General features: G+C 41.0%; 1 protein-coding gene across 1 annotated transcript in view; it reads left to right on the forward strand.

Annotated features, from left to right (window-relative positions):
* The first annotated feature begins 1,205 nt into the window (after positions 1-1,205).
* The window catches only part of adamts14 (ADAM metallopeptidase with thrombospondin type 1 motif, 14), a 33,086-nt gene continuing 9,137 nt past the window's right edge, over positions 1,206-25,154 (forward strand). The window contains exons 1-11 of the mRNA XM_084669500.1: positions 1,206-1,508; positions 1,918-2,312; positions 10,495-10,651; positions 13,002-13,198; positions 17,536-17,619; positions 19,100-19,256; positions 22,859-22,964; positions 23,552-23,695; positions 23,837-23,969; positions 24,494-24,607; positions 24,788-24,936. Coding sequence (XP_084525626.1) covers positions 1,430-1,508; positions 1,918-2,312; positions 10,495-10,651; positions 13,002-13,198; positions 17,536-17,619; positions 19,100-19,256; positions 22,859-22,964; positions 23,552-23,695; positions 23,837-23,969; positions 24,494-24,607; positions 24,788-24,936 — 1,715 coding nt within the window. The 5' untranslated portion in view covers positions 1,206-1,429. The remainder of the gene's footprint in view (positions 1,509-1,917; positions 2,313-10,494; positions 10,652-13,001; positions 13,199-17,535; positions 17,620-19,099; positions 19,257-22,858; positions 22,965-23,551; positions 23,696-23,836; positions 23,970-24,493; positions 24,608-24,787; positions 24,937-25,154) is intronic.

The following is a 25,154-nucleotide window of genomic DNA, read 5'->3' on the forward strand; positions in this document are numbered from 1 at the left end:
GGGGGACTTGGTACAGACATGAGTCACAGAACTGTTTGGAGCAATAGATAGAATGCCCAGTCTAGATGTATTTTTTCTTTAAATCATGAGATATCTTTTAAGATCTTCCTTTAAGAAAGACACTTCATGGGAGGGCTGTCATTGTATGGTTCATTGTGTTCTTGGTCCAGTTTGCTTATAAACTGTAGGCCAAGAGGTTAGTCAGCATAATGCATCACCTAGGACTCATAGCAGACATTAGTCGTCATTCCACAAGCAGAATTCTCCAGTATTACAGACTCAACCCTGTGATGAATGAATGGCGCTCATAGGAACCATTCCTCATTATGGAAAAGAATGTAATACTGTCGTCAGCTTTGAAAGATTATTTATGTTCATAATGCATTTGATGCAATAATACAGTATTTATAATCAAATTATATTAGCACAGTGTATTGTAAAATACTTGTTGGGACTGTGGTTTCACTGTATTAATATGTGGTTTGTCCACACAATACCATAAAGCTAACATAACCTTCATTTAAATGCAATACAATCAAAACAATTTGTTTAAACGCACCAGAGATCGTTTCAAACAAAACGATTAAACTTGAGTTTGAAGGTGTTGAATAATGTTGCCCTTGCGACTGTTTCCCTCTGTTCTTCCAGTAGGGGGGGCTGCTTTAAAATTAGGAAGGGATATTGGATTTATTAGGTTTACAATGAGGTTACATAGCTGCAGGCAACGAAAAGTATAGTTAATATAAAAACCTAAATACTCCCCACAAAAGTCATGAATTAGAGTGTATGCAATGTAAAATGTTCCGTTTCTTGTACTTCCCATGAACTGACTTTTTCTGTGTTCTTTAGACAGTGGAAACGTATGCAAAAAATAAGAACAATTTGGATGAGTTTTAAGCAATAGCATAATCTTTTCCTATCGTAGACACATAGGTGCATATCGGTGCACGTCTGCGCGGCAGATGTTTTAGCCTACTAAGAAGGCTACGTTTTCGCAAAGGTTTGTGCTGAAATAACAATCTTTACTTCATTGTTAAGTACAGTAAGCATCCTTAGAGAAACAGGCTCCGGTTTACATAAAAAGAAGAAAAAAAAGATCTGTAGGCTTCCTCTGAACTCTGCGATTAGCCGGGCAGTTGTCGTCATCAGCACCCCAGACTTTTTTCTCTTGTAAATGGATGGGGTTGTCCTGGTTTATGCAGAGTGCAACAGAGGCCGAAAGATTGGAACAACTTGTGAATACCAGTCACTTTAGCGTCTAGGGCGTTCAGAATGCTTGGTTTCGCTGAAGTTCAAGATTGTGAAGTTATCTAATAAACGGTGCGTTCAGACAGAGGGTTCAGTTCAACAAAGTTTACAATAGAAAGGAAACTTTAACTCAACGCTGGATTGGTGGCAGCTCTTAGACTACTCAACATAAGCCTTCGATATGGATTATATTTATTTATTAATGTACTGTTCAATCAGTTTGATATTTTTGGATCACAAGCACGCTGCAAAGTCACATGGTAAGTTTTAAAGTATATTTAAAACTTGCCAGGCAACTTTTTATCTCATCCTTCTATTAGTTTGGTCTACCGGCAACTTATTTTTCAGTTGTTTTTTGTTCTCTGCTTAATAGAAAGTGATTGTTTAACTGATAGGATAGCATTCTAACTCCGTCATTGAAGCATAAAGGCTCGCATATCGTATCTGGGAATATTTTCCAGTCATACAACTGCCTGTCGAATAAGTAATTAGAATATCCTTGGGCACAATCTTTTTTTACATAAAAATCGCATGTCATTATACTTTCAAAGTAGCCAACGCATTAAGCATGCTCTGGATATGCACTGCATTTGATGTAGGCTCCCTTATGACTGTATCCTATAGGTCTGTCCCTGGATGCTTTTCTCAATTAATTATTTGTTCCATCAGAAAAACTCTCTGGAAAATTAAGTGAATACGGTCTTATCGTGCCATTCAGCACAGACTCCCATGGCCGGTATATTTCTCACGTGGTGTCAGCTGGAACTGGAAGTAAAGGTGCATCACCAGACGCGGGAAAAAGACGGGTGGCACGTAGTGCCGCCGATACGCCCTCTATCACCACAGCTGGCCAGCACTTGTTTTTTAATGTCACTGTTTTCGGAAAAGAACTGCACCTACGTCTGAAGGCCAATAGACGGCTCGTTGCTCCAGGTGCTTTTGTGGAGTGGCAAGAGGACTTCGAGGAAAAGGCCAAGGAACGTATTCATGGAGACTGCGTTTTTACTGGAGATGTGTCGGATATGCCAGACGCCTCTGTTGCCATCAGTAACTGCGATGGACTGGTAAGTCAGGCGGCTTGATCATGTGATATACAAAATTGAACGTAAAATCGGATACATTTCCCAAACGGACCTTGGGTAATGTTTGTCAATTGTTGCAGTCTTCTGGACGTGGTATTGCATATGCGTTTCACACAATGGCTGCTGTTCAGAATATTTCCATAGCTGCCACATGCCCTTTCTCTCCAGTTGCAATGTCCCTCCCACCTAAAGGGCCCCAACCAGTATCTGTGCCAGCATTACATTGAACTGCGTAAAAGCTCTCCTTCTCTCCCTCTTAATACAATGTTTTTTATGGTCTTATCTCTGGTCACTCACTGCCATTATTGTTGTTACAATTATTTTATTTTGGGATGCCTCTTCACTGGATGCTTGAGGCCTTATGGCAAGGAGTAGGCTAATATCTAACAGACAACCATGGCTACTCAAGTGACAATCCTCACAGGAAACTGAGAGTGAGAAACAAATTGCTGAGTTGCTGATTGATCATCAACACCCGCTTTATTTTTCTTGGATGCATGTGTTAACAGGTGTTAAATTTGTCACCAAGAGGCTCTTTTGACAGTGTTAACTGTACGCTGTCGCATACATATAAATGTTTGCATGCAAATGGTCAATCTTACATTTGTTAAGCCAAAACACACTTTCCAGCTAAAAAGAGCTTTGGAGTGGACTGAAGCAGACATCTCTTCACACACAGACATTCAAAAAATGTGTGAAAACACCTGGTTTGACAAAACCTCTTAACACTGTTGAACCATGTGTGCTTCATTGTGTCTCTTTTGACTGTGCCCATCTGTGTGAACATGTTCAGGTGCTTTGAGTTGGAGCGTGGCAGGTGGCCTTTCTAAATAGTTACCACATCATACAGTACCATATAGAGATATTGTCAATGCAGTTGTGAACCATTCATGTTGGCCATACGTATCAATGCTAATGCACGCTGCTGTGTAGCTTTTATGCCATTAGCTTCTCTCCCCACTGAGGGCTGGAAAATTACAGATCCCTTCTATTTTAAAGGAACACTGAAATCATAGAGGCATCAGTTTGCATGTGAGGAAAATACCTGTTCACTCATGAGAAACATTAACTGAAAGATCAAAGCGTGAGATGTTGTTCTTGTTACACTGAACTTCATGCTATATCTACCAATGACATGGCATAGTATAAATAATTGCTCAGATGTGTTCAAAGGGATGGATTTGATTTACCCCAAGAAGGAAGAATTCTATCTGTTTGCATCCACTGTCCAGTATGGTGAACCATTACTATCCTGCCATGTTCTACACCACTGAACTGTACTTCAGGTTTATGATTGCAACCCATCCTGGCTACCCAAAGTCTCTCTAATGCATTCCATGCACCCGTTAGCAGTTGGAGAAGAAAGGAAAGAATATTATTGATGAGATGACATAACAGATCAATAATAAAACAAACTATTAAGCCATTATGAATTAATTGCACCCTGCTGTCCTTTCAATAATGTTTTTTTTTATTCCACATCAGCCACCACATTTTGGTTCCAATCCCAGAAACACTATTGCACTTTCATACTTTAGTATAGGACAAACCACAACGTACACACAAACGAATACCAGTTGATCCACTTCATCCCAAGCCCTCTACAAAAACTTTAAAGTCTCTGACATAGCTGAGCTCTGGTTTGTAGATAACTTTTATTCGTTCAGCAGATAACGAGCAGTCCTAGCAATCTGAAATATTTGAAGGCATTTTCCCTCCGTTGGTGGTCAAAGTGAATGGTCCCTTTTGTGGCCATGTTTTTATTTTTTCACACAGCTTTGGGGCAAGTGAAAATGGAATATCATTTCATTTCAGGAAGTGAGCTTGACACAGCCAGGGTAGAATATAGTCCATGTGTTTCATTGAGCCGCAGCCAAGATAAACAGCAGCCTGTCTGAGCTTGCTGGAATTTTTTTGGAGAGCGTTTTGAAGATACTTAGGGAGCTCCTGGACAAATGATTTAGTCTGAGACATGGGTTTGATGTGTTAGGCCACATAAGATCACATGTGATGAAAGGACTGAGGGTTGAAATGGCCCGTATCTCTGAGGTGGCCTGTACTGTCTTTGGTGTTTATCTTCTAGTGTCTCCAGTGCTTAGCCTATGCCTCCCTATTGCCTTCAAAAATACAGTTGATTTCATCCAGGTTAGACCATAACAATGTGTTACTGATCGGCTGGCTTTATAAGGCCACGGACACAAGGACCTTTGGTGGATAGGAGGTCATTTTCCAGTAAAAGCACAAGTTTCTCGTCAAACTTTTTTAAGCACACCACTGAAACCCCAAACCATGTGCCACCAAGTTGTTTCTTTTTACTACAGACAAGACATCCCACAATCCAGTTGTGTGTCTGTGCCGTCTCTGTGGAGCATCTGAAGTGCCCAGACTCTTAAGAGGGCTGCATGACATCACCAGAAATGGGTTACGTTATCTTGGTTCCTTGCCAGTGTGCCTAGAGGGGCAAAACTGCTCATCCCAGCCATCCAGCACATGACAGATGGAACAAGCCACGTGCTAGGGGGTGTCAAGCATTTGCCCAGTTTATACTGGATTTCCTAGGGATATATTTGGCCCTCAAATGCACAGACTATTTACTAGCCATAGTCAAGAGGGTAGCCACACAAGGACTGAAAAATCACGAGGTGATTTCTGTGGAAAGTGGAGAGTGAGTAGCATTTCTGCTGGATTTCAACAGCTGTAGGCTAAAGATGCCTTGTCTGTATTGTTCTGAGTGGGCAGGAATGATGAGTGTGATTACGCTGCGACTGCTCATGTGTTAGGAATTTGCACCAGTGACATGGATCGAATTACAAGTGTGATGGGAATTTGAGGATTGGGATGACTGTGCTTGGAAGGGAGCTATTTATGCATCCATCAGTTAAATACAGTGAGAGCCACCTAGCAACAGCATCAGAATGGGACCAAACTTAGTCATGGCTGGCAGCAGGGCACACACACACAAGACACTACACCAAGGACCTGACACTATTATTACTGCTTTATTAGAAGAAGGCCAAGATCTCAGACAATTATTAAATCTCCTGTCTTTTGTATATAGTAAAACCAAGGTCTCTGTCAAACTATATCTTTTTCTCTCTACAACACGTTGTTCGGTTGTATTTATTCATTTTCAAGGAAGTTATACAATTTGATTAGCTTAATTGTATTTTGCACACAGGTTCTGTCGGTGAACTATTGAGGACTGACTGTGCATGTTAGTCAGATATAGTGAAGACACAAGGACCATACATAATCATTGCTGCTCTATCAGAAGAAGCCCAAGATCTCGGACAATTATTAAAGTGTTGTATTAACATAATTAAATCATAGAAATGTTTCTAATGAAATACTTACACATATATATGTGCACACACACACACACACACACACACACAAACACACACCTGTCTAGGATAATAGTGCCTCTGCATGACAAGAATGTGTCATTGAAAACATAGCTTTCTATCCCCAGATTTACTTTAAACTGAGATCCCTGTTGACATTAGACAATCAGCAATAATTTTAGGTGACAGAAGTGACTTGCTCTCCCCATCATTTTTTTAAAATCTCATTTTTGTCCTATTTTTCTCTACTAAATAAATGTATGCGATTACTATTAATCAAAACAGAACGAGGGTTCGGCTGTACTTGAAAAATACTATTAAGCATTTTTGCGGACATGCACTGCACGAGTGATTAATTGCGATGACGGCTCCAATAGAAGTTATAGCAAGCACATAGAACTTTATATATTTAGTAATCAATGTATTTATTCCCAGGTGTTTTGTCGTCCTATCTTTGATGTTTGTCCCCTTCAGGTTGAATGCCAGTCATAATATGCCCAATTTTCACTGTATAATCCTCATCCTAATCCTCAACTATGCATGTCCTTTCTGGCACACCGCTGTGAGAGATGAAAGCTGATGAAAATGAATCAGATAGTAATCCTCTACTCAGGGGACCTGTCCAATACTATTATCTCAACCTTTAACCCCTCCTGAGTCAGCACAGCTAAGAACCTCATCTAACCATATGGTCAGTTTATCACACACTTGTCTCTCCCCCCTCTCCAGTGCTGAAAGTACAGTAAAGATTTTATAATTCTGCGGACAGCAAGACTTTGCCTATAGACTGGGGATATTAAATTTTCTCACTGTTTGTTAACAAACCACCAGTAATGCAGTGTTCACCTTTGAAGGGATTGTACAATTTGTTTTGATTTCATGTCTAGGATGCCTAGAGTGAAACGGTGTTTGGTAGTAATCAGCGTTCATTTCCAGTGTTGTCAAATTCAGACTGCTTGATCAGTAGCCTGGTCTTAACCAGACTCTTGTACATTTCATTTGTAAAGAGAGTCTGGCCTCGCTCCATTGACAAGCGTTAATTTCCTTGTAGGCGGGTACTCTGTTGAAGTTTTAAAACTATTGGATCTGGCCAGAGCCACTCTGATCTGCCATAACCAATCGCTAGCGTTCGCCTTAGCCAATTCCTTCACCACTACTGTAACAAAGCTAGCTGCCGTAGCTGGAAAAACAAACTGTTCCCGAACCCCGTGGGGAGGAGGGCCACAACATCATGGCCACCAACAAAACTCGGCTTTAGTTCATAGATATTCGGCAGTGTTGCCACAACAGACCAAATGGCTTTGCTCCCATCTTTCTCCGCCGCCATTACGGAACTACAATACAAACTAGCGCACGACATCAACGTCAAATTTCTCAACCACTCCCTCTGTTTGCTGATTCACCGGTAGAAAATCAACCTGAAAAATCTGACTTACGTACCGAATGGCCAGACCTAGTACAAAAGCAAAATCCAAATTGAGCGGAAGTACGTAGGAGGGCAGAGCCAGGCTACTAGATCAGAGCCCCCTGAGGCAGGATGAACTCCTGTCCACAGTATAGATCAACAAAGTGCATGCCTGTGACTGAAATTATGCTTCGATGCAATTTACTTCAAATTGCAGGTTAAGCTCTCAGGATGACATTAAAGACATTGATTTCTGTTCACATAGTAGTTTAGGGATCCTTAGCCCAAGGTTTTATTCAACTTTTTGTTATTTTGGTTTGCATCTTTACAAGAACTCATATACTGTATCCTTACCAAAGACCTCAGGGATGTCTCAAGATAATTAAGTTCCAAGACCTCCAACAACAGTACACCATAAATATGCATTGTAGCTGTTGAATTGAATGTAATATCTTCATAATGTCCATTGGGATGTTGAATTCATCCTTAGTTTGTGTTGGGTTTACACATATACTGTATGTTGTCCTGGAGTAGGACTCCAACTACTAGTTTTCCTAGTCAAGGGACAAGGTCCCTTGAATTACATAAATATCCACCTTCAAAGTTTGTAGTGCTGGTGTGTGGAATTTAGTGTAGCGGTGAGCTTAAGGATGAGATGTTTGCTTTATTTGTGAGAGGTCAGTGGCTCACAGTATGTGTTATGCTTTGCGTATAGTGTGTTTTCACTGCTGCATTTGTGAGTGTCCATCTTAACTGCTTTGCTGGGATGTACTACTTCAGTCGCTACACAAGACGGTAATGATATAGCTTTGGGCTACTATTTGACTTGGGCTTTGATTGCTGATCACAAATGTACATATTAAAAACAATGATCCCCTTTGTTGGCCTTCAGTAGTTGATGCACATGGATGGGTTGATTTTAAGTAAACATATTATCAAGCCTTTTTTCTCATATGGTTATGTTTCCATCAACAAACAAGTCACTGCAGTTTAATTGCTTTGCTTCAAGTACAACAAAAGTTTTGGTGTGCATGGTAGGTCCACTAAGCAGATGACTTAGTTTAATGATGGTGAAATCCTAGGGAGTTCATGGTAAATGGCTGGTAGTAAAGAAATGTTTTGCATAAATATTGCAAGTGTTAGTTGAGGAGGTCACGCCGCATTAACATGGCTCATTGTGTGGATTTGATAAAAGTTCTCAACAAGCAAAGTGTCTGCTGTCAACAAATGGTCTACTTAATTTTAAGATGGATTTCAACCAAGTGTTTTAATGTTTAAAACTTATACACCATTTATATTTCCACCAAATACAGATGTCACTGGGTTTTGAGGTTTGAGTAAGTGTTATGAGGCTTAGGTAAGGCCAGGCCCCAGACTAACTGTGTTGTACCACTGTGCCACTGTCAAGCCGTGCCTCCCAGATGTTTGACCAATGCAGTGGTATGTCTTCTCAAGACACACCAAGTTCACTTTCCACCCGGAGTTGAAAGAAACAACCACAGAGGAAGCTTTCAGGCATGCCTTGCTTGGCATTTCCTGGTCTTGGATTGGATGCATCCAGGGTTTTTCCTGGGTCCAAATGGGTCTTTGGTGCTCAAAAAAAAAAAACAACAGTATGTGTAACAGTGTCACCTTATTTGCATTTTTTTTTGAATAATGGAGGCTATGCTTGAGGAAATAATTTTTCTTCCACTTAAAATTAAAATAGATAGGCTAATAGATTGACAATAGTCCAAGCCCCATGGTGCTATCATATATGGTTCAAAGATTATCAAGTTTAACCTCTTAACATATATATGCCAACTACTGAAATGTATATCAATAGAATCTAGAACTAACCATTACTCAAATTATGAAATTCAAGCTTATCGAAGCAAGCTATTGTTCGTGCACATCACAGTTGCGTCTTGATCAGACAAGAAGACACACTCGGTCTTTCTATCGACGCGATTACTATTGATTAAAACAGAACGAGGGTTCGGCTGTACTTGAAAAATACTATCAAGCATATTCGCGGACATGCACTGCATGAGTGATCAATTGCGATGACGGCTCCAATAGAAGTTTTAGCGAGCAGTAGTAATCAATGTATTTATTCCCAGGTGTTTTGCAATTTCCTTTTATTTTCTTCGTGGTTAAGATTTTCCAGGTAAAAAAAATACCAATGGGGGCTGCGTTGGAAATTGTTAATCAAACTTTTGTCATCATTTTAAGTGGAAATGTCATTTGCATTTGTGCAGGTGTAGTCGTGCAGTAAACAACAGTTTACTGGCCGATCTGTCAATTCGCGCACCTCACAGTTGCGTATTGATCAGACAAGAAGACACGCTTATCAACTCGATTAATATTGATCAAAACAGAACGAGGGTTGTGCTGTAGCCTACTTGAACCATACTATTGACAACATATCGCTGACATGCTTTGCACAAGTGAGGAACTCAGCTTCTTTTTTTTAATCGCGGACTTTTTTTTTGCCTTAGGCGCTCGGTATTTGTCATAGGCGCTCGGGAAAACGGCTTGTCGCGCACCTAAATGTTCTCTATGCAGGAAAAACCCTGGGATCCCTCTAACACTTACCTCTCTCTTTCTTGCTGTTGCACGTACAACCTTCAATTCATTATATTATTATTTTTAAGTAGTGTGAAAGGATGCTTAGCATTTTTATAAGATTAGTTCAATTTAGCTTCAAAAAAGTTATCCTATGTTTCATATTTTGATTTTGTCCTGAACTGGAAATCTTTCCCTTTTAATTAACAAAAGGGAATTGCAATCAGATGTTCTATTGCCTGAATACTGCACACTGTGCCTATTCCATGTACTAAAGTTAAAATATTTTTGGAAAACAAAGAGACCAACTCATTAAACTGGAAAATGTACTTACTCAATATGGTTTGAGAAATGCATTTAACTTTAATGAATTATCTGTAACTTGAGAGTCAATGTTTACTTTCTTGGTCACGTTTATCCATTCCGGCTCTCCTTCCTCTTCAAATTAACATCTAAAGAGGTTTATTAGAATGAGTGAAGGTCACGTCCAATCTCTTAGGAGACTTGAGTGCTGTCTACATGCAGATATGAATATGACAGATATGTGTGAGCTCTCTTTCTGAGCACCATTGTGTAAACAACTATTCTTTAAACACATTTTGTTCAAATGTAGTTATTAATTTGCAGACTTTTAGCTAATACAATTAGCTAATACAATTGGTACACAAGTACTGTACACTCTGTATATGAACAGAGAAACGGGACTCAATTGTGGGAAAACGGTTCCTATTTCTACAAACGTCATTCCCCCATCTTCTGCCATTTTCGAAGTCTTCCAGTCGATTAAAAGCTCTGTAATTATAGGATCTGAAATGATTTCAGACCCTAGAAGGGGAAGACTAATTGGGGAAACCTCTTTTTTTTCCAGGCAGGCCTTATTCGTACGGATAATGGGGAGTTTTTTATTGAGCCCCTCGAGAAGGGCCAGCAGGACGTGGAAGTGAAGGGGCGTGTCCACGTGGTCTACCGCAGATCAGCCATCAAAAGGGAATCAGGCCAAAGAAGGGAGGACCTCCACAATGAAGGTAGGCAAGGCGAAGGGCATGATGTCAGCGACACAGGGGAGGCAGTGTGTGGCGCGTGTGTGTCTAAGGTGTATTTCGTTTGATGCCCAAACAGTTGGGAGATTGGGAGTCATACTCAGATTCCTTGGGTTCTTAAAAGTTCCTCAAGAATTTATGAGCCCCCCCCTCCAAGAAAATAACAACCACACATGGCCAACATACAGCTTCCACCACCAGCTGGTAAAAATTTGGTATTCCAGAATTGTATAGTAGTAGTAAAGGAAAATCTTTCTCTATATAGTAGGAACCACTGCTTGTTGAATTCCTATTAGATTTCCTATTATACGTATCTCCTCCTGCGACAATAGCTTCAACATCTGGTGGTTAAGGTTAGGTTCAATCTTATTATTGAGGCAATTAATTCTCTTCCCAGGTGACTGCAAATGGGATGTACGTGCATGTGCTTAACCGCTCTTACGCTGCACTACTACTGTACTACATATACTGACAGCTGTACCTGTAAAAGGTTTTTAATCAAGTACCTTACTCATTGTTTCCAAAGTGATTCTCCCTCATTTTGTACATGTTCATTCACCCTTCATCCAGGGCTGCTTTCTTATGACTTCAGAAAATTATTCAGCTGTGGGGCTCTGTCTGAAACTAACTCTAGAAATAGAAATAGTGTCTTTAATATGAAATTGTTGTATTTCTCAGTAAAGTGAACGTTTCCCATCATCCATGCAGTCCTTGTCTTAGACTATTTCTGATTCCTGATTATTTAGGGTGAGAACCATGGCCACTCTATCCAAGTGTTTGCTTAGTGGATCAGAGCTGCTATTGTGCTGTGTAGGGTGTGTAGACTACCACTCCTGACCCACTGCCCCCACTTTTTTATAATGCAAAAATCTTTATGATGAGGTTACACTCACTGGCCCTGTGACCCCAGTAGACAAGGCAGACTAAACATAAGTCACAAAGTGGTAAAAATACCGTACATTAACGTGTCAACTGACCAAACTCCTCCAGCTCCCTCCCATTTTAGTCTCCACCATATTCCTGTTAGTCATTAGGCTATTCTGTAGCTGTAGCTCTGAGATGCACTGACACTTGCTGTATATTTGTTCATTCACATACATTCCTATTTTATATTTAATCTACGATAGTATGTTTGATTGTTGACATTTGAAGTATAGTATAGTACAGAAATGTGACAGTACACAGACAAATGTGTTGACATTTCTCAGATTGCTGTGGTTTTCAGCCTATTACAACCTATTTCATAAATGTTTATGTCGGTGGCAGCCTATTGTTTATCTTTTAAATTCCTGTCTGATGCCATATTCATTTTTTTTCCTCTTCAGAAGCCCTAACATGTCCATCTGCTGTTTGCATATACTTTAACTTGGCAATACTCTTCCTGAAATTACCCTTTGACTGTACATGAATTCATTGAATGTTGTTATTATCTACATGTAGTAACCCTCTTGGCTCAGTGCCTACTCTCTATAAACCTCACAGTATTGAGAGGAAAAGGAGATTCCTTGCAATCATCATGGGATATAATAGCTCACACTCCATAGCTGAATTCCATGCTTTTATAATGCCAGTGTCTTTTTATATGGCAGACACTGTACATTCCTCCTTGTCAACAACAATGCCATTAAAGATGTTGATTTTCTGCAATCACTCTGTTCCAGACTATTTCTTTGTCTTTAATTATAGACTCACAAGCTAGCATCACATCTTGAGTTCATTTAATGGGGGATTACGTAAAGCTGTCGACCAATACAGAAAACATGGAACTGTGTCCCAAAACAGTCATATTGAGATTGAAACGGTTCTGTGGAGAACACAAAAATGGACACAACGGTTTTTATTTCTTAGATGTTGTGCGAGATCTTTATAAATCTTTATCTTAGTTGATTTAGTTAATTTAATTAATCCAACAAACACTTGACATTAAATCAAACTACTAGGATTCCAGAAACTACCAGATTTAAGAGCCGAGACAGTTATGGGACTGTAACGCATGTCCTGTAGCTGTGGCAAAATCCAAATGTATTTGTCTTGTTGTCTTGTGTGTGTTTGTGCACCCTTGAACCTCACAGAGGGGTCTCAACCATGTAAATGTATCTGAAGTGATTTGATGAAAGCAAGAAGTGAATTTGGGAGGTGGTCACTTGTACACTTGGTTCTTAGAAGACCTGAGAGATTGAACCTAGTGAGGAATGACACCTGACCCACTTTGAGTTATTTCGCAAAGGCCGCATCCTGTTACAATCAGTATGTATGTAAAAAGTGACACAGACAATGTGTGTACTGTGTACAATATTTTCCATTCTCACTTCGGGTTTTCATGTTTGGTTTTCAGTGACAGACTTTGGAATTGCAGACCTTCCCAGTGCTCTGGACCTACTGGAACACAAGCTCTCTGAGTCGGAGCGCAAACGTAGGCACGCCAAGAAGGATGACTACAACATCGAGGTGCTGCTGGCCGTGGATGATTCTGTGGTGCGCTTCCATGGGAAGGAGCACGTGCAGAACTATGTCCTTACTCTTATGAATATAGTAAGTCAGCCTCATATCCTGTACCTCATGTTGTCTACATGCTACAGAATGCACACGTCTAACTTCAAACATTCGCCTGTTCTGTCCGGAACAAGAAACATAACTGAGCCTGGCCTCTGCCCTTGTTGATACTCGGGTGTGTAAGGACAGCGTGACTGTGTTTGTGAGGTCGGAATGACAGCACAGACAGCACCATTACAGACACAGCATTGCTTTCGAGTACAACGGTCAGAGACCATATCATCCCTGCATGGTATGGATTTTCCCTGCAGGTCTCTGGCCTAGTTTCTCGGGCACACCCAGCCCAGGCCTCCGGCGTCCAACTCTCCTCTTTTCTCTGGCTGTTTATGGATTACCAATGAGAGTAAAAGAAGAAAAAAAAATACTCAGCTTGTTCATTACGGGTTCCACCAGCTCCTACCACCCTAATCTGATTACGGAGCCCAAATCCCTCAAGTCAGATTTTCACAGGGTGCTGGTTTCACTCTGTAACAGTTACCATTTGGGCCCCGCACGGTGGTCTGCTTAGCCGAGCTAGGCCAATTACGGAGCTGCCGGGGAGCAGAGAGGGCAAGGGGGTGGGGGTGGGGGGGAGCATGGCAAGCCCTGGGGGGCTCTCATAGTTCTGCGAGTACTGCCAGGACTGACCCGCCTGCATCATATTTTCATGAGTTGTTATTTGGTTTGTCTGCAAAAATCTTGTTGTCATAGAGCAATTTGTGAAATTTCATATAGTGGCTACTTGATGAGGACCTGTAGAAAAACATGCTAACTGGCTTTCCCTGCTTTGAAAACCTTCACAGACCTTTTTTTTCACTCTGTAAATGTATTTCCTTGTTTTCTTTGTACTGACAAAGCCACTTTACAATTCATTTAACATTGGCTTCAGAACAAATGCATGTACATGTGAGTTATGAATTATAGACCATTTCACATATTGAGTTTCTCCATGTAATTACAATCAATAGCATTCTAAAAGAGGAAGTGCACCCTACACAATCGTTTAGCTCCACTGTTAAGCCAGTGGCTTGCTATGTCTGAAAGAGCTCTACCCATTCAAATCCCCAAGAATCTTTTCCATGGTTAGAGAATGTGTAGTACCACCTGGAGAAACTCTCTCCGAGGGATTGATTACTGAACATCCTGCCTGGACCCAACCAAGAATACTGCTGAGGTGCCTGCATACAATGGCTGAGTTGTTTGAGAACGGACCAGAGTTTTGTCCATGTTGATGTGATGCTGTACACAAGCCAGGGACATCCAATGCCTCCAGGCCACAGCTGCTATGCTCATTTTCAGACACAAGCCGCCATCGTGGTAATTATCTCCAAAGGCTTTTGAGATTTTCAGTGGGGTCTTAATTCAATAAGTCTTTTTTATTTTTTTGATCTGTCAGTTGAGTTGGGGTCTTGGATTTCAGAAAAGGGGTGAGGAGTTTTTTGTCAGGACTGTATAGAAGTATGGAAGGTCTAAACATTTGTAGCAGAGAAACACATGCAATGACGCATGTAGAACTGCACACATTGTTTTTGTATTTACAAACACTCTTAATGTCTGTTCTGGTGCTGTCCTCAATTGCCCACGGCTTCTCTGTTTAAGGTCCAACATAAACCCACAGTTAAATAGGTCAGCATCCCATTCAGTCTGGGAATTGGGATACAACACCAGCTTCGGAGAATTAAAGGTAATTTGAGTGCACTTAATTGAGCTACAGCTTCATGAATGTGATTTTTGTTCCAATAATAGCCCTTGGTCAAGTTTTCTGGTTGGTGACACAGCTGTTCATAGCAGCATGAACAGAGAGATGTCCCTAATTTCCTGAAGGCCCCCATAGTATATTTTTGTACTTCTGTTATTCAAATGAGCAGCACTCATACTCTTTGCTTGTCATTTATCAAGTTCTTGGACACCCCCCCCCCCCCCCAACAAAATAACACACATGCATAAATAAGGGGACAGTATCTCCCCCGTCTCTGCAGAGGCTGTACATTACCGCCTGTTTCGAAACTTGGCATCTAGTCTGTCTGCCTATTGACATGAATGACATGGTAACCGAGTCAAAGCTTGTTTATTTCTGTACTTTGTCATTTGTAAAGGGCACAACCATACTTAGGGAGCGCCAAGAGGAGTCATCAGTGCATTCCTTTATCATTAGGGTCCTGGAGTGTTAAGAAGTGTCACAGACATGGTTGATCTCCTGGGGTCATTCCAGGATCTACACTCTGTTCAGGTTGTCCGCTTGAAAACAAGCTCTCACCTCTGTGCTTTCATACTCTTGAGAGCGGATGTCATTGACACAGATCTCGCTAAACATGAGCCAACATACCTGGTTGCAGTGTGTAGAGGAAATATACTTTGATTTGTAATCTTTCCCAGAATCTTGCTCCAGAGCACAGAATACCATACATTTTCCATCTTATTTTTTTTTATTCCACTGGTTTAAAATAGTAGAAATCATATATCTTACAAGTGGTAAGGGATTCATAAAGTTTTCTGCAATAGAGACTGGGTCTCGAGAAATGAAAAAGAACACATGGTCTAAAATGTCTAGACCTTGTACAAACTGTCTAGTAACATTAGCCAGCATGTCAAGTAAATGTGTAGCCAGACACAAATCTTAAACTAAACTATGCCCTTAAAAGGCTGATTGTGTGGCATACATTTATTTCCTCATGACAGGTTTTGACATCACACAGAGACATATGGGGGTGTTTTGTGAAATACAAAGACCGTTTACCAGTCATGATTCAACCAACTTGGCAAGTTGCTAATCACAATCCGTAATGAGCATGTGCTCGTGTCTTGATTGCTGCCTCTCTTTCCCTCTTTTGCAAACCACAAATTGAAGCTGTTGATCGATGAAAGACAGCCCCAGAAGTGTGTGGACATGCAGGGATCATTTGATAGGGATAAAACACGGCACGTCACATGGAAATTTTACTTGGGGTTTGCGTGACTCCAAACCCGCCCTCCTCATTAGATATGCAAATTCCATGCCATCATTATTAAACTATATAGCAGTCATAGCATTTCTAGGTCAGTCTGCTCAGTCATTGCGTAATAGCACGGCTCATTGGACGCCTGCCAGTGTCTAACAAGATATCTCGAATGCACATGATTGGCTGTTAATTCAAAATTCATAGAATTTAGCCCTGTGGCTAAATGGGCTCAGCGCTAGCATGAATTGCGTTTCACAATCAATTCCTTCTGAGATGGGGGAGAAACACGAGCAGAAACACGCTGGTGTGTTCAGGGAAGTTAAGTGGAGATGTTGGAATGCTTGTCTTGTCAAGTTCTATGGGAGTTTATTAGTGGGGGCATGCTCTTAGAATGCTTTTAATGCTTTGACAGATAGTATGTACAGTAGTAGAGCATAAAGCACTATTATACTATTATAATCAACATGACGATCAAGCCACCTTCTGACTGTTCTGTCAATATGAAAGCCAGCCCTAAAGCAACATTTCAGAGCCAGACTGACTGTCTGCAGTGTAGTCTCCCTCTCATTAACCAGACATTGAGGTTCACAGCTGTCCTAGAGACAATGCAAGACCATCACTACTCCCTAGAAGCACAGCCCAGTCAAATAGATTCACTTCAGCGTTGCTTTGAATGCCCTCCAATTGTTGTATCCATCCTTTCCCTAGCCTTACTTGGTTTCACAGTTAGATCTTCTCATCAGCGTCTTGAGGAGTGGAGAGCTCCCTTCCTCTCTCATCAATGTATCCCCCAGAAACCTCAGGAATTTGGGTCTCAATGCATCATGTCCCCTTTCAAACACCTCTCAAATAAGGTCAGTCTGTCTTCTTTCAGGGTATTTGCCAGTTAATGGGTGTGCACATACCTGGGTCTGAGTGCTGGCAGGTGCTCTTTTGGTGGCCTTAGTGAACTGAAATGAAAAAAGCACATGGAAGAATCTGGAAGAAACTGAGGTGTGCCAGAATGCAAATGGGAAAAAAACAGACACCAAAAAAAGTTCTTCATCCGCATTTGAAGAAATTTCAAAAACATTGGTTCAAGGATTGATCTGTGATGCAACATCTGTGATGTTGTTTTGAATTTGTTCATTTGTGGAAGTTCCTCAAAAATATGTACCATCACCATATTTAGCCATGCTTTAGAATATTTTTTTTTAAATGTGTTGCTTTGAACTGTTATTATGGGAGTTTGATGAAGGTGCTTGCTGGCAGGGATGCGTCTGGGAGTTAGGCATGGTTGAACGGCATGAGAGGCCTGTATTTGGAGGCCAGCAGACTTTTGCGGTACACTTGACAGCCTAGCGTTTGCATCACGCTTCATTTCAATGATTGATGCTGTTTATCTCATTGCCCCCTCAGGTGGATGAGATCTACCATGATGAGTCCTTGGGAACCAACATCAACATCGTCCTCGTCAGAATGATCATGGTCGGGTATAGGCAGGTAAGCGTTGCAAAGAGGGTTCATGATGCACAATGGTAAACATGGGTTACATACTTTATCTTAACAGTTGTACTGTATGTTGAATACAGATTAGGCCAGTCAGCATCAGTTCTGGGTTGAGGCATTAACCTTTAGAGTCCTTTGTTTCTGCATACTGTTCTATTCGTTGAAATTGAGAAATTGGGTTGATGGGGGGTTTTGGGCTAATAGTTTTTTGGCTGCTCATTCACGCATGCAGCCAAACATTGGCATCATATCAAAATAAACAGATTGGATTATTTTTGTAATAACTTTGCATAAAAACATTCCCAATGAATGTCTCTAGTCACATGCCAGACCTACACTGCTGATATCAGATGTTTACTTCCCCAAATTAATGTCTCCATTCGTTATTTGTCAGCTAGTTGCTCGCATTTGAGTGTTAGGCACGTTGTCATTTGCTTGTGTGGCCAAGCATGCATCAGATTGCTCCCTCGACACCACTGGGATTTTTTATCTGCACAACTGGCTGAAGCTTATTCCTGACAAAGCACATTATGTCTGGCTTCTCCCTTCAGTCTGGTTGCCAAAGCAGAGATGGTGTTTACATAGCCCTCATTAGATGAGCTTAAACACGCTGGACGTGCCTCCACTCCCTCTGAGGAGCAGAGAGAGAGAGAGAGGGGATGAGTTGGCCATCAGGAATTTTAGTTGTTAATTCTTCTGAACAGACTCATTCTCTCCAACCACTGTAGGATTCAGAAGTTACTGTAGCTAGTAGTAGTAGGACTTGATTTTCCACTCATATCACACCTCACTGCAGTTACTTATTTATGGTGACACCCCATGCCAATTTGGATAGAAACACACTTGGTCGGGTTTGGGTTTGCATAGCAAGTCTGGCCCTGTTATACACAAAGGTGTCCAGGCTCAATATAGTTGATCTTTTGAGGCCTTATTTCCTTCAGACTTACATCTAGCCTGTTTTACTCCAATAAAATGACACAAAACGTATTTCACCTGAAGTACCTCCTAATTTCCTAATTTCCTCCTATGTCATTTTTCTCTGTTTATCTTTTCATGCCCCATGTTGACTTTTAGCAAAATATTTTATTGAAAAGAAGAGAGGTGCCATTGAACTATGTCATAGAATTCTCATTCACACATGGACCACAGCATAAGCGCTCTGCTTTGTTGGCCTGCCTCACACATGTGAAATCTGTTTTGGGAAGCACACATGTGCGCACATATTCCACGTCTTTATGATAGTATTTCATATTTACAATAGCATATAAAATGTGCATTTTGACCACTTTTCCTTTTGTGCCACGTCTCGTTGTAAGATACTTTGTTGTCAGTAGTTACAAAAGCGGGTCATTATTTTCAGTTGGGATGGACTGCAACCTTCCTCCTACTTTCCCAGTTAATGTTAGCTTGTTTTATTCTGTAGCGCAGTGAGCAGTGTGATCACGGCTGTGTCCTTCTGCTTCTGTCCTTGCAGTCAATCAGTTTAATTGAGCGTGGTAATCCTTCACGCAGCCTGGAACAGGTGTGCCGCTGGTCCAACACTCAGCAACGCCGCGACCCTGATCACGCTGAGTACCACGACCATTCCATCTTCCTCACAAGGCAAGATTTTGGCCCCGCAGGTATGCAAGGTACTGTATTTCTCTCGATCGAGGCCTGTGCAGACTGAGTATGCTGAAATCTGCTTCCATTCACAAGGGTTGGCTTCAAGTCTTGCTCAGGTAAGGGCCCTGGAAACCTACAGGTGTGGGGGCAATTCAGGGAGGGTCTCCAAAAAAGCCATGACCTCACTATGTGGAAACCTCAGAATTAATTTTTCCACTGCCTTATTGACTTGGTATTGGTGCCAACCTGTGTTTGAAAAAATCGAATTGAATCATCATACAAAAGTTTTTTGGCATGTAGGGAAAAAACTAAAAGATTGCAGCTCATACTTTTCATTTGGGGCGTTGATGAAAAGCAATTATCCACTTGTCATTAATGAAGGATCTATCAAAGAAATGAAAAATGTTTACGCAGGAAATTGAATCACAGTCGTTTGCATCTGACGTGTTTTAATCTAGTACGGACTATGCTTCTTCATAAAACTGAATTGCAAGTTAGCATTAGACATGCTGTGCAGAACTGTACCAATGTTTTTTGCAATCTTAGAGTTTAATGGCTGCAAATAAATGGACATGGTACACATAAATTTACACTACAATAACATTTGGAATTAACACAGTTCACCATAGTTGACTGATAGCCTTGTTTTTTAAGTTGGACCAACCATCTCTTTGTTTGACGAGTATTGCGTTTGCCTTATTTTGGACTTTTAAAGTACATGTGTCATGTTTAAAGGAGGATCAAAGACTACCGGCTGTTCTTGTCACACCTCAGCCGTTGCCATGGCTTCTGCTGTGTAGTGTTCACAACAGCCCTGTCTCTATGGTTCCTTAGGCTCGGTAGGGCTGAACTCACCTCTCTGACTTCTCCACATTAGGTCTCAGGGTGAGGAGTAAACATTACACTCTCATGCCACAGTGTTACTGGGGGTCTGTAGATTCTGTATCCAAATATAGAGCAGGATGTGATATAAAAGAGAAATATTGATAAAGAGACTCAGAAAAACAGATGGAACTGGGAATTCAGTTGTTTTTCTCATCTATGGTATCACAAAGTTAACAATATATATATATATTACATATATATATATATGATATTAATAGTTCTGTTTTTAAATATGTTTATGTCATTAGATGTCATTTTTTAGATGTCATATTTATTTATTTATTATGTTATGATCAAAATGTTGAATGATTTAGTATATCAACAGGGTGATCTCCTATCACCTCACACAAGAACTTAACTCATTCATGAAATATGATTTATGACTGTAGCTGCTGGCCGGCAACCTTTCGCTTATAAATGCAAAGCTTACAATAGTCCCTTCAGGGGAATGTACCTTAACTTACATTCTCTTTTATCTGATCTCAGATAAAGGGTTTGAGCTTCATCGCTGCTTTCAACCATTTTGCCATTTCACTCGCAGCACTGAACACGCAATCGCTACACTCTATCGCTCTTTCAGAGCCCATCATCATCCTAACCAAGTCAAGCAGACCATTGGTGACATGGTTCAAGAGTCACTTAGAGAGAACAATCAATGGATGTCACCATTATATTTGAAGTAATTTTTTCTATTTGACCACCACTAAGTGTAATGTAAAGCACCCTCATCAACACTGGTCTGTGTCTGCTTTTTCTGCTTTTTACCTGCATGCCAAAGGTTTTATATTATTCAGAGAGCATGAAAATGTGTCTGAAAACCCAAGAATCACAAAAACTGAATGCTTCTGAACCAAACCAGATGCGCTAGCTGAGCTGAACTGCTGCACATTTCTTGATCGAGTATTTTATTGTGTGTCTTACATGCTTTGCCTAATGAGTCCTTCTTGTGTTTTGTGTCAAAAATGTAATTATGATTTCAAGTTAAGGAAAGGTTTTGGAAACTTTTGTGTTGTTCTGCGCTGGGAACGAACACATGCTTTCAAGCTTAGCATCTGCCCAAGGGCTCATTTTAATGGGTGAAGGCATCAAGAACACAAGCTGTCCCAGAGATGCTTTAGGCCTCTTCAAAACCCACTGCAGACGCTCAAAGGTTGATAGTGTCAATTATGTGTGAACAGGAATAATTTCCTGCCTTCAAGGTGTTCAAGATTGTTGAGGTAGTATATTTTTAACTGGCATTTCCTCCAGTGAGCCAATGTCACCCTGCAGCAATTTTTAGTTATGGCATGAAAATGATACCCATGCCTCATGTTAGTACCAAGGCAAGGACTTCTGTATCATTTTCCTGTCCATCATTGTATTTGTGTTCCATTAGTATTCTCATTTTTATATTTCATAAAAAAACATTATCAAGTATTGCAATGTCATGACTGATCGTTTTGATTTGGACTCATTGAAGAACTTTACTTAAAGGCAGGGTGGGCAATATTGTTGAGAAGCACCTTTTTTTCATATTTACTGAAATAAACTTCACATCTTGATAGCAATCAACAAATCACGTAAAAAATCTTTGACAGTAAAATTAAAGAAATCCGATATTAGGGGGTGTCGCAGGGCTGTAATAAACACGACCAATCATTAAGTTCAGACCAGTACTAATTATTGAAGGGCATTTGGGCCGAATGCAATAATTGGACGGGCTACTTGTCTGTCCACCTACCTACCTACCTCCCGGCAGTAGTCAGGCAGCGCCATCACAGTTCATATGTCATTGAGGAGTGGCTTTAAAGGGAGGGGATTGGATATTTTGGTTTGAACCCTTTCAAACTAACTAAAATGTCTAGGTTTGCATAACTTGCCTATCCTACCTTTAATCTTTAATAAAATTCAAGTATTATCATGTCAATCCAAAAAAATGTGGATGTGATGTGCCAGACCACTTACATTAGCAATCATGTTCCTTGCAAACCATATTCCAATCTCCAATGTCTTCTCTCACCTGTACAAGTAAGACTGAAGTAAATATGTTGAGTTGAGAAACAGTGCCTTCTTCTTGTTTTCCAAACAGGAAAGCTAACATAACAAATCACTTTTATGCCATTAACTATGCTGTTTAATATCAGACATGAGAATGCTAGATATTTAATGTTGTTTTTGTTGAACTCTTATTGACATATTTTGTGATTTATAAAGGGGAAATTATTTATCTAGCGCCCTGTCCAATCCACACACTCTGCCAATGCTAACAAACTTCTACTTCAACACAGTAGGACAGTATGACACTGCTACATCTTTAGAACCAATGGTTTGTTTGGATGGATCAACAGTGGTCTGGATGATTATAAAATAATGCTTAATGTCTTAACAGTCTTCATATTCAGCCTTGTTTTATAGCTTTAGTCTATACTCATCCAATGGCTCGGAAAGGCGTTCAAAACACAAAACCCCTCACTTCTTATAAAAGGCACCATTTGAGAAAGTCATATAATGATCTGTAATGTCTGTCTTTACATTTTGTTATAATAGGTTTTATTAAGACACTGACTGAAAGATGTATAAATGCAAATTTCTATTCCACTACCACATTAGCCCTAACTATGTTGGAAAGCCATATTCACCCCACAGTTCAGTGCTATACCAGTAATGGAGACTAAACTACTCTTGGTGTCTTTCTCTGAGAAGCCCCACCAATGGATGAGTACATCAGCATAACAGTTCATCATTCCTACTGTTTGACTTATAGGTTATGCCCCAGTGACAGGGATGTGTCATCCCCTTCGGAGCTGCACTTTGAATCACGAGGATGGCTTCTCCTCCGCTTTTGTGGTGGCTCATGAAACTGGCCATGTGTAAGTAACGAGACAATAACTATTCAATGATTCGACTCTCATGAGATGAGGGAAAGGAAAGGTCAAGCAAGTTATAGGTTGGAATTCACTTGAACTCTCATTCTTCTAGGAATCTGTGTAGAGAAAGGTTTGATTCTCTGTAATTGTTGGGAAGATTTGAGTTAAGGTAAGTTACAGATGTACAAGAACCAGGTTCTCCCAGAGAAACTGTGCTAGGAACACGCTGGTGTACAGTACCACTCTGCCTGGGTAGCTCAACGGCGCCGCCTATAGTCAAGAGACAGTCCAAGGCCATTTGGATTGGCCATTCTTTGACAGTTGTGATTCTTTATTTCCAATTTCCCTGAGAATGATTGCAATCAATGTGTATCAGTAACCCTAAAACATTTGACTGTTGTCATCTCTGCCTTACTCCTTTGATTACAGTGGAAAATGTTGCTTCCAAATTAGTTTGAAAAGTCTTTTATGACACTAATGACCGTTTCTTTGCAAATATAGTTTTTGTTTTCGAGTTAGACTACTCAAAATATGATGCTCTGAAACAAAATTGTTATATTTTGACAATTGACTAAATCCCTTTCCAATAGGTTAGGCATGGAACATGATGGCCAGGGGAATCGATGCGCTGATGAGACCAGCATGGGGAGCATAATGGCTCCCCTGGTGCAGGCAGCCTTCCACCGCTACCACTGGTCACGCTGCAGCAAACAGGAACTGAATCGATACATCCAGTAATAACTTCAACATATCTCCTCTCATTCTGATGCTCTGTGTTTTCATCATGCTTTTGTATCAGCAAAAGGGATGTTTCGATATGATGAGCTTCGCTGGTCGGTTGCTTTCACGTCTAATGCTCTCCTCTGTGGTCACAGCTCCTATGACTGCCTCCTGGATGACCCTTTTGAACACAAGTGGCCCAAGCTTCCGGAGCTCCCAGGCATCAATTACTCCATGGACGAGCAGTGCCGCTTTGATTTTGGCGTGGGATACAAGATGTGCACCGCCGTAAGTTCCACACATCACTGTTCTCCTCTACCTTCTCTTCAAATGATGACCAAGGCTCGGGCTGACCTTTTCTTTTGATTGGACCTGATGGAAAAAAACCTCTCTGATATATTGCCACCCTGTAAGATCTTTTTGATTTTGATATTGCCTTTACAGGATGTTGTGAGGATTTGATTTCCTACAGAGGAAAAAAAGTTTTCCTAATTAGCTGACACTACAGTGTGTCAGGGAGAGAGGCGTCAATATGATCATTTTGTCATTAAGTGGACTCCCATTGAGCTGTAACCAGGGGGAGGTAGAAATGATTAGAGGAGAGTAGTGCCTGTACTACAGCGACATGCTAGAAACACACGGGAGAGCATGTCTGATTTAGAAATCAGCCCCTCATGTAGCTGGACCGTATTCTACATGGTCACAGAAACGATACCCTCTTTTCATCTCCCTATTCCTGACATATTCATAGAATAATTTGAGTCTCTCTCTCCATCTCTCGCTCCCGGTTTTTCTCTTTCTCCACCTCTCAGTTTCGAACTTACGATCCTTGCAAGCAGCTGTGGTGTAGCCACCCTGACAACCAATATTTCTGCAAAACCAAAAAGGGTCCGCCAGTGGATGGTACTGAGTGTGCCCCAGGGAAGGTTAGACGCTTTCAAGAAACCTATATTTTGAAATTGCATCCACCCTCATCCTCTCTAGGATTATGAATTGATTAAATGATTAATGTGTCACTGTGTGAGAGCTGTTGGGCTTTTTTGTCAGGCCTGAATGAGCTCTTAGAGTTCCAGACTGAAATGTCCTCTCTGCTTCTCACTGTGAAGTGGTGCTTCAAGGGTCATTGTATCTGGAGGTCCACTCATCAGCCCCAGGGCCACGACGGGAGCTGGAGCTCCTGGTCCAAGTACGGCTCTTGTTCCCGGACCTGTGGTGGCGGCGTGCGCTCCCGCAACAGACAGTGCAACAACCCAGCGTGAGTGGCGCTCATTGACTGGAACGAGAACACAAGGCCAAGAGGCAGATTGGCACATGTAACTTCTGGGCCATAACCGGGCCAAATAATTTGCACCCAGTTATTCGCCTGTACAAACCGCTTGCCTTGGGAGAGTGTGTATCTAGGTTTAACGTGATTTGGCAAGGGGTGAGGGAGTTTGGGGTTGAGAGCATGTACTTTGCTGCCCGTGCATGACA

This window comes from Hypomesus nipponensis, chromosome 13, assembly GCF_054491055.1.
Source record: "Hypomesus nipponensis isolate SF chromosome 13, ASM5449105v1, whole genome shotgun sequence".
Taxonomy (NCBI): domain Eukaryota; kingdom Metazoa; phylum Chordata; class Actinopteri; order Osmeriformes; family Osmeridae; genus Hypomesus; species Hypomesus nipponensis.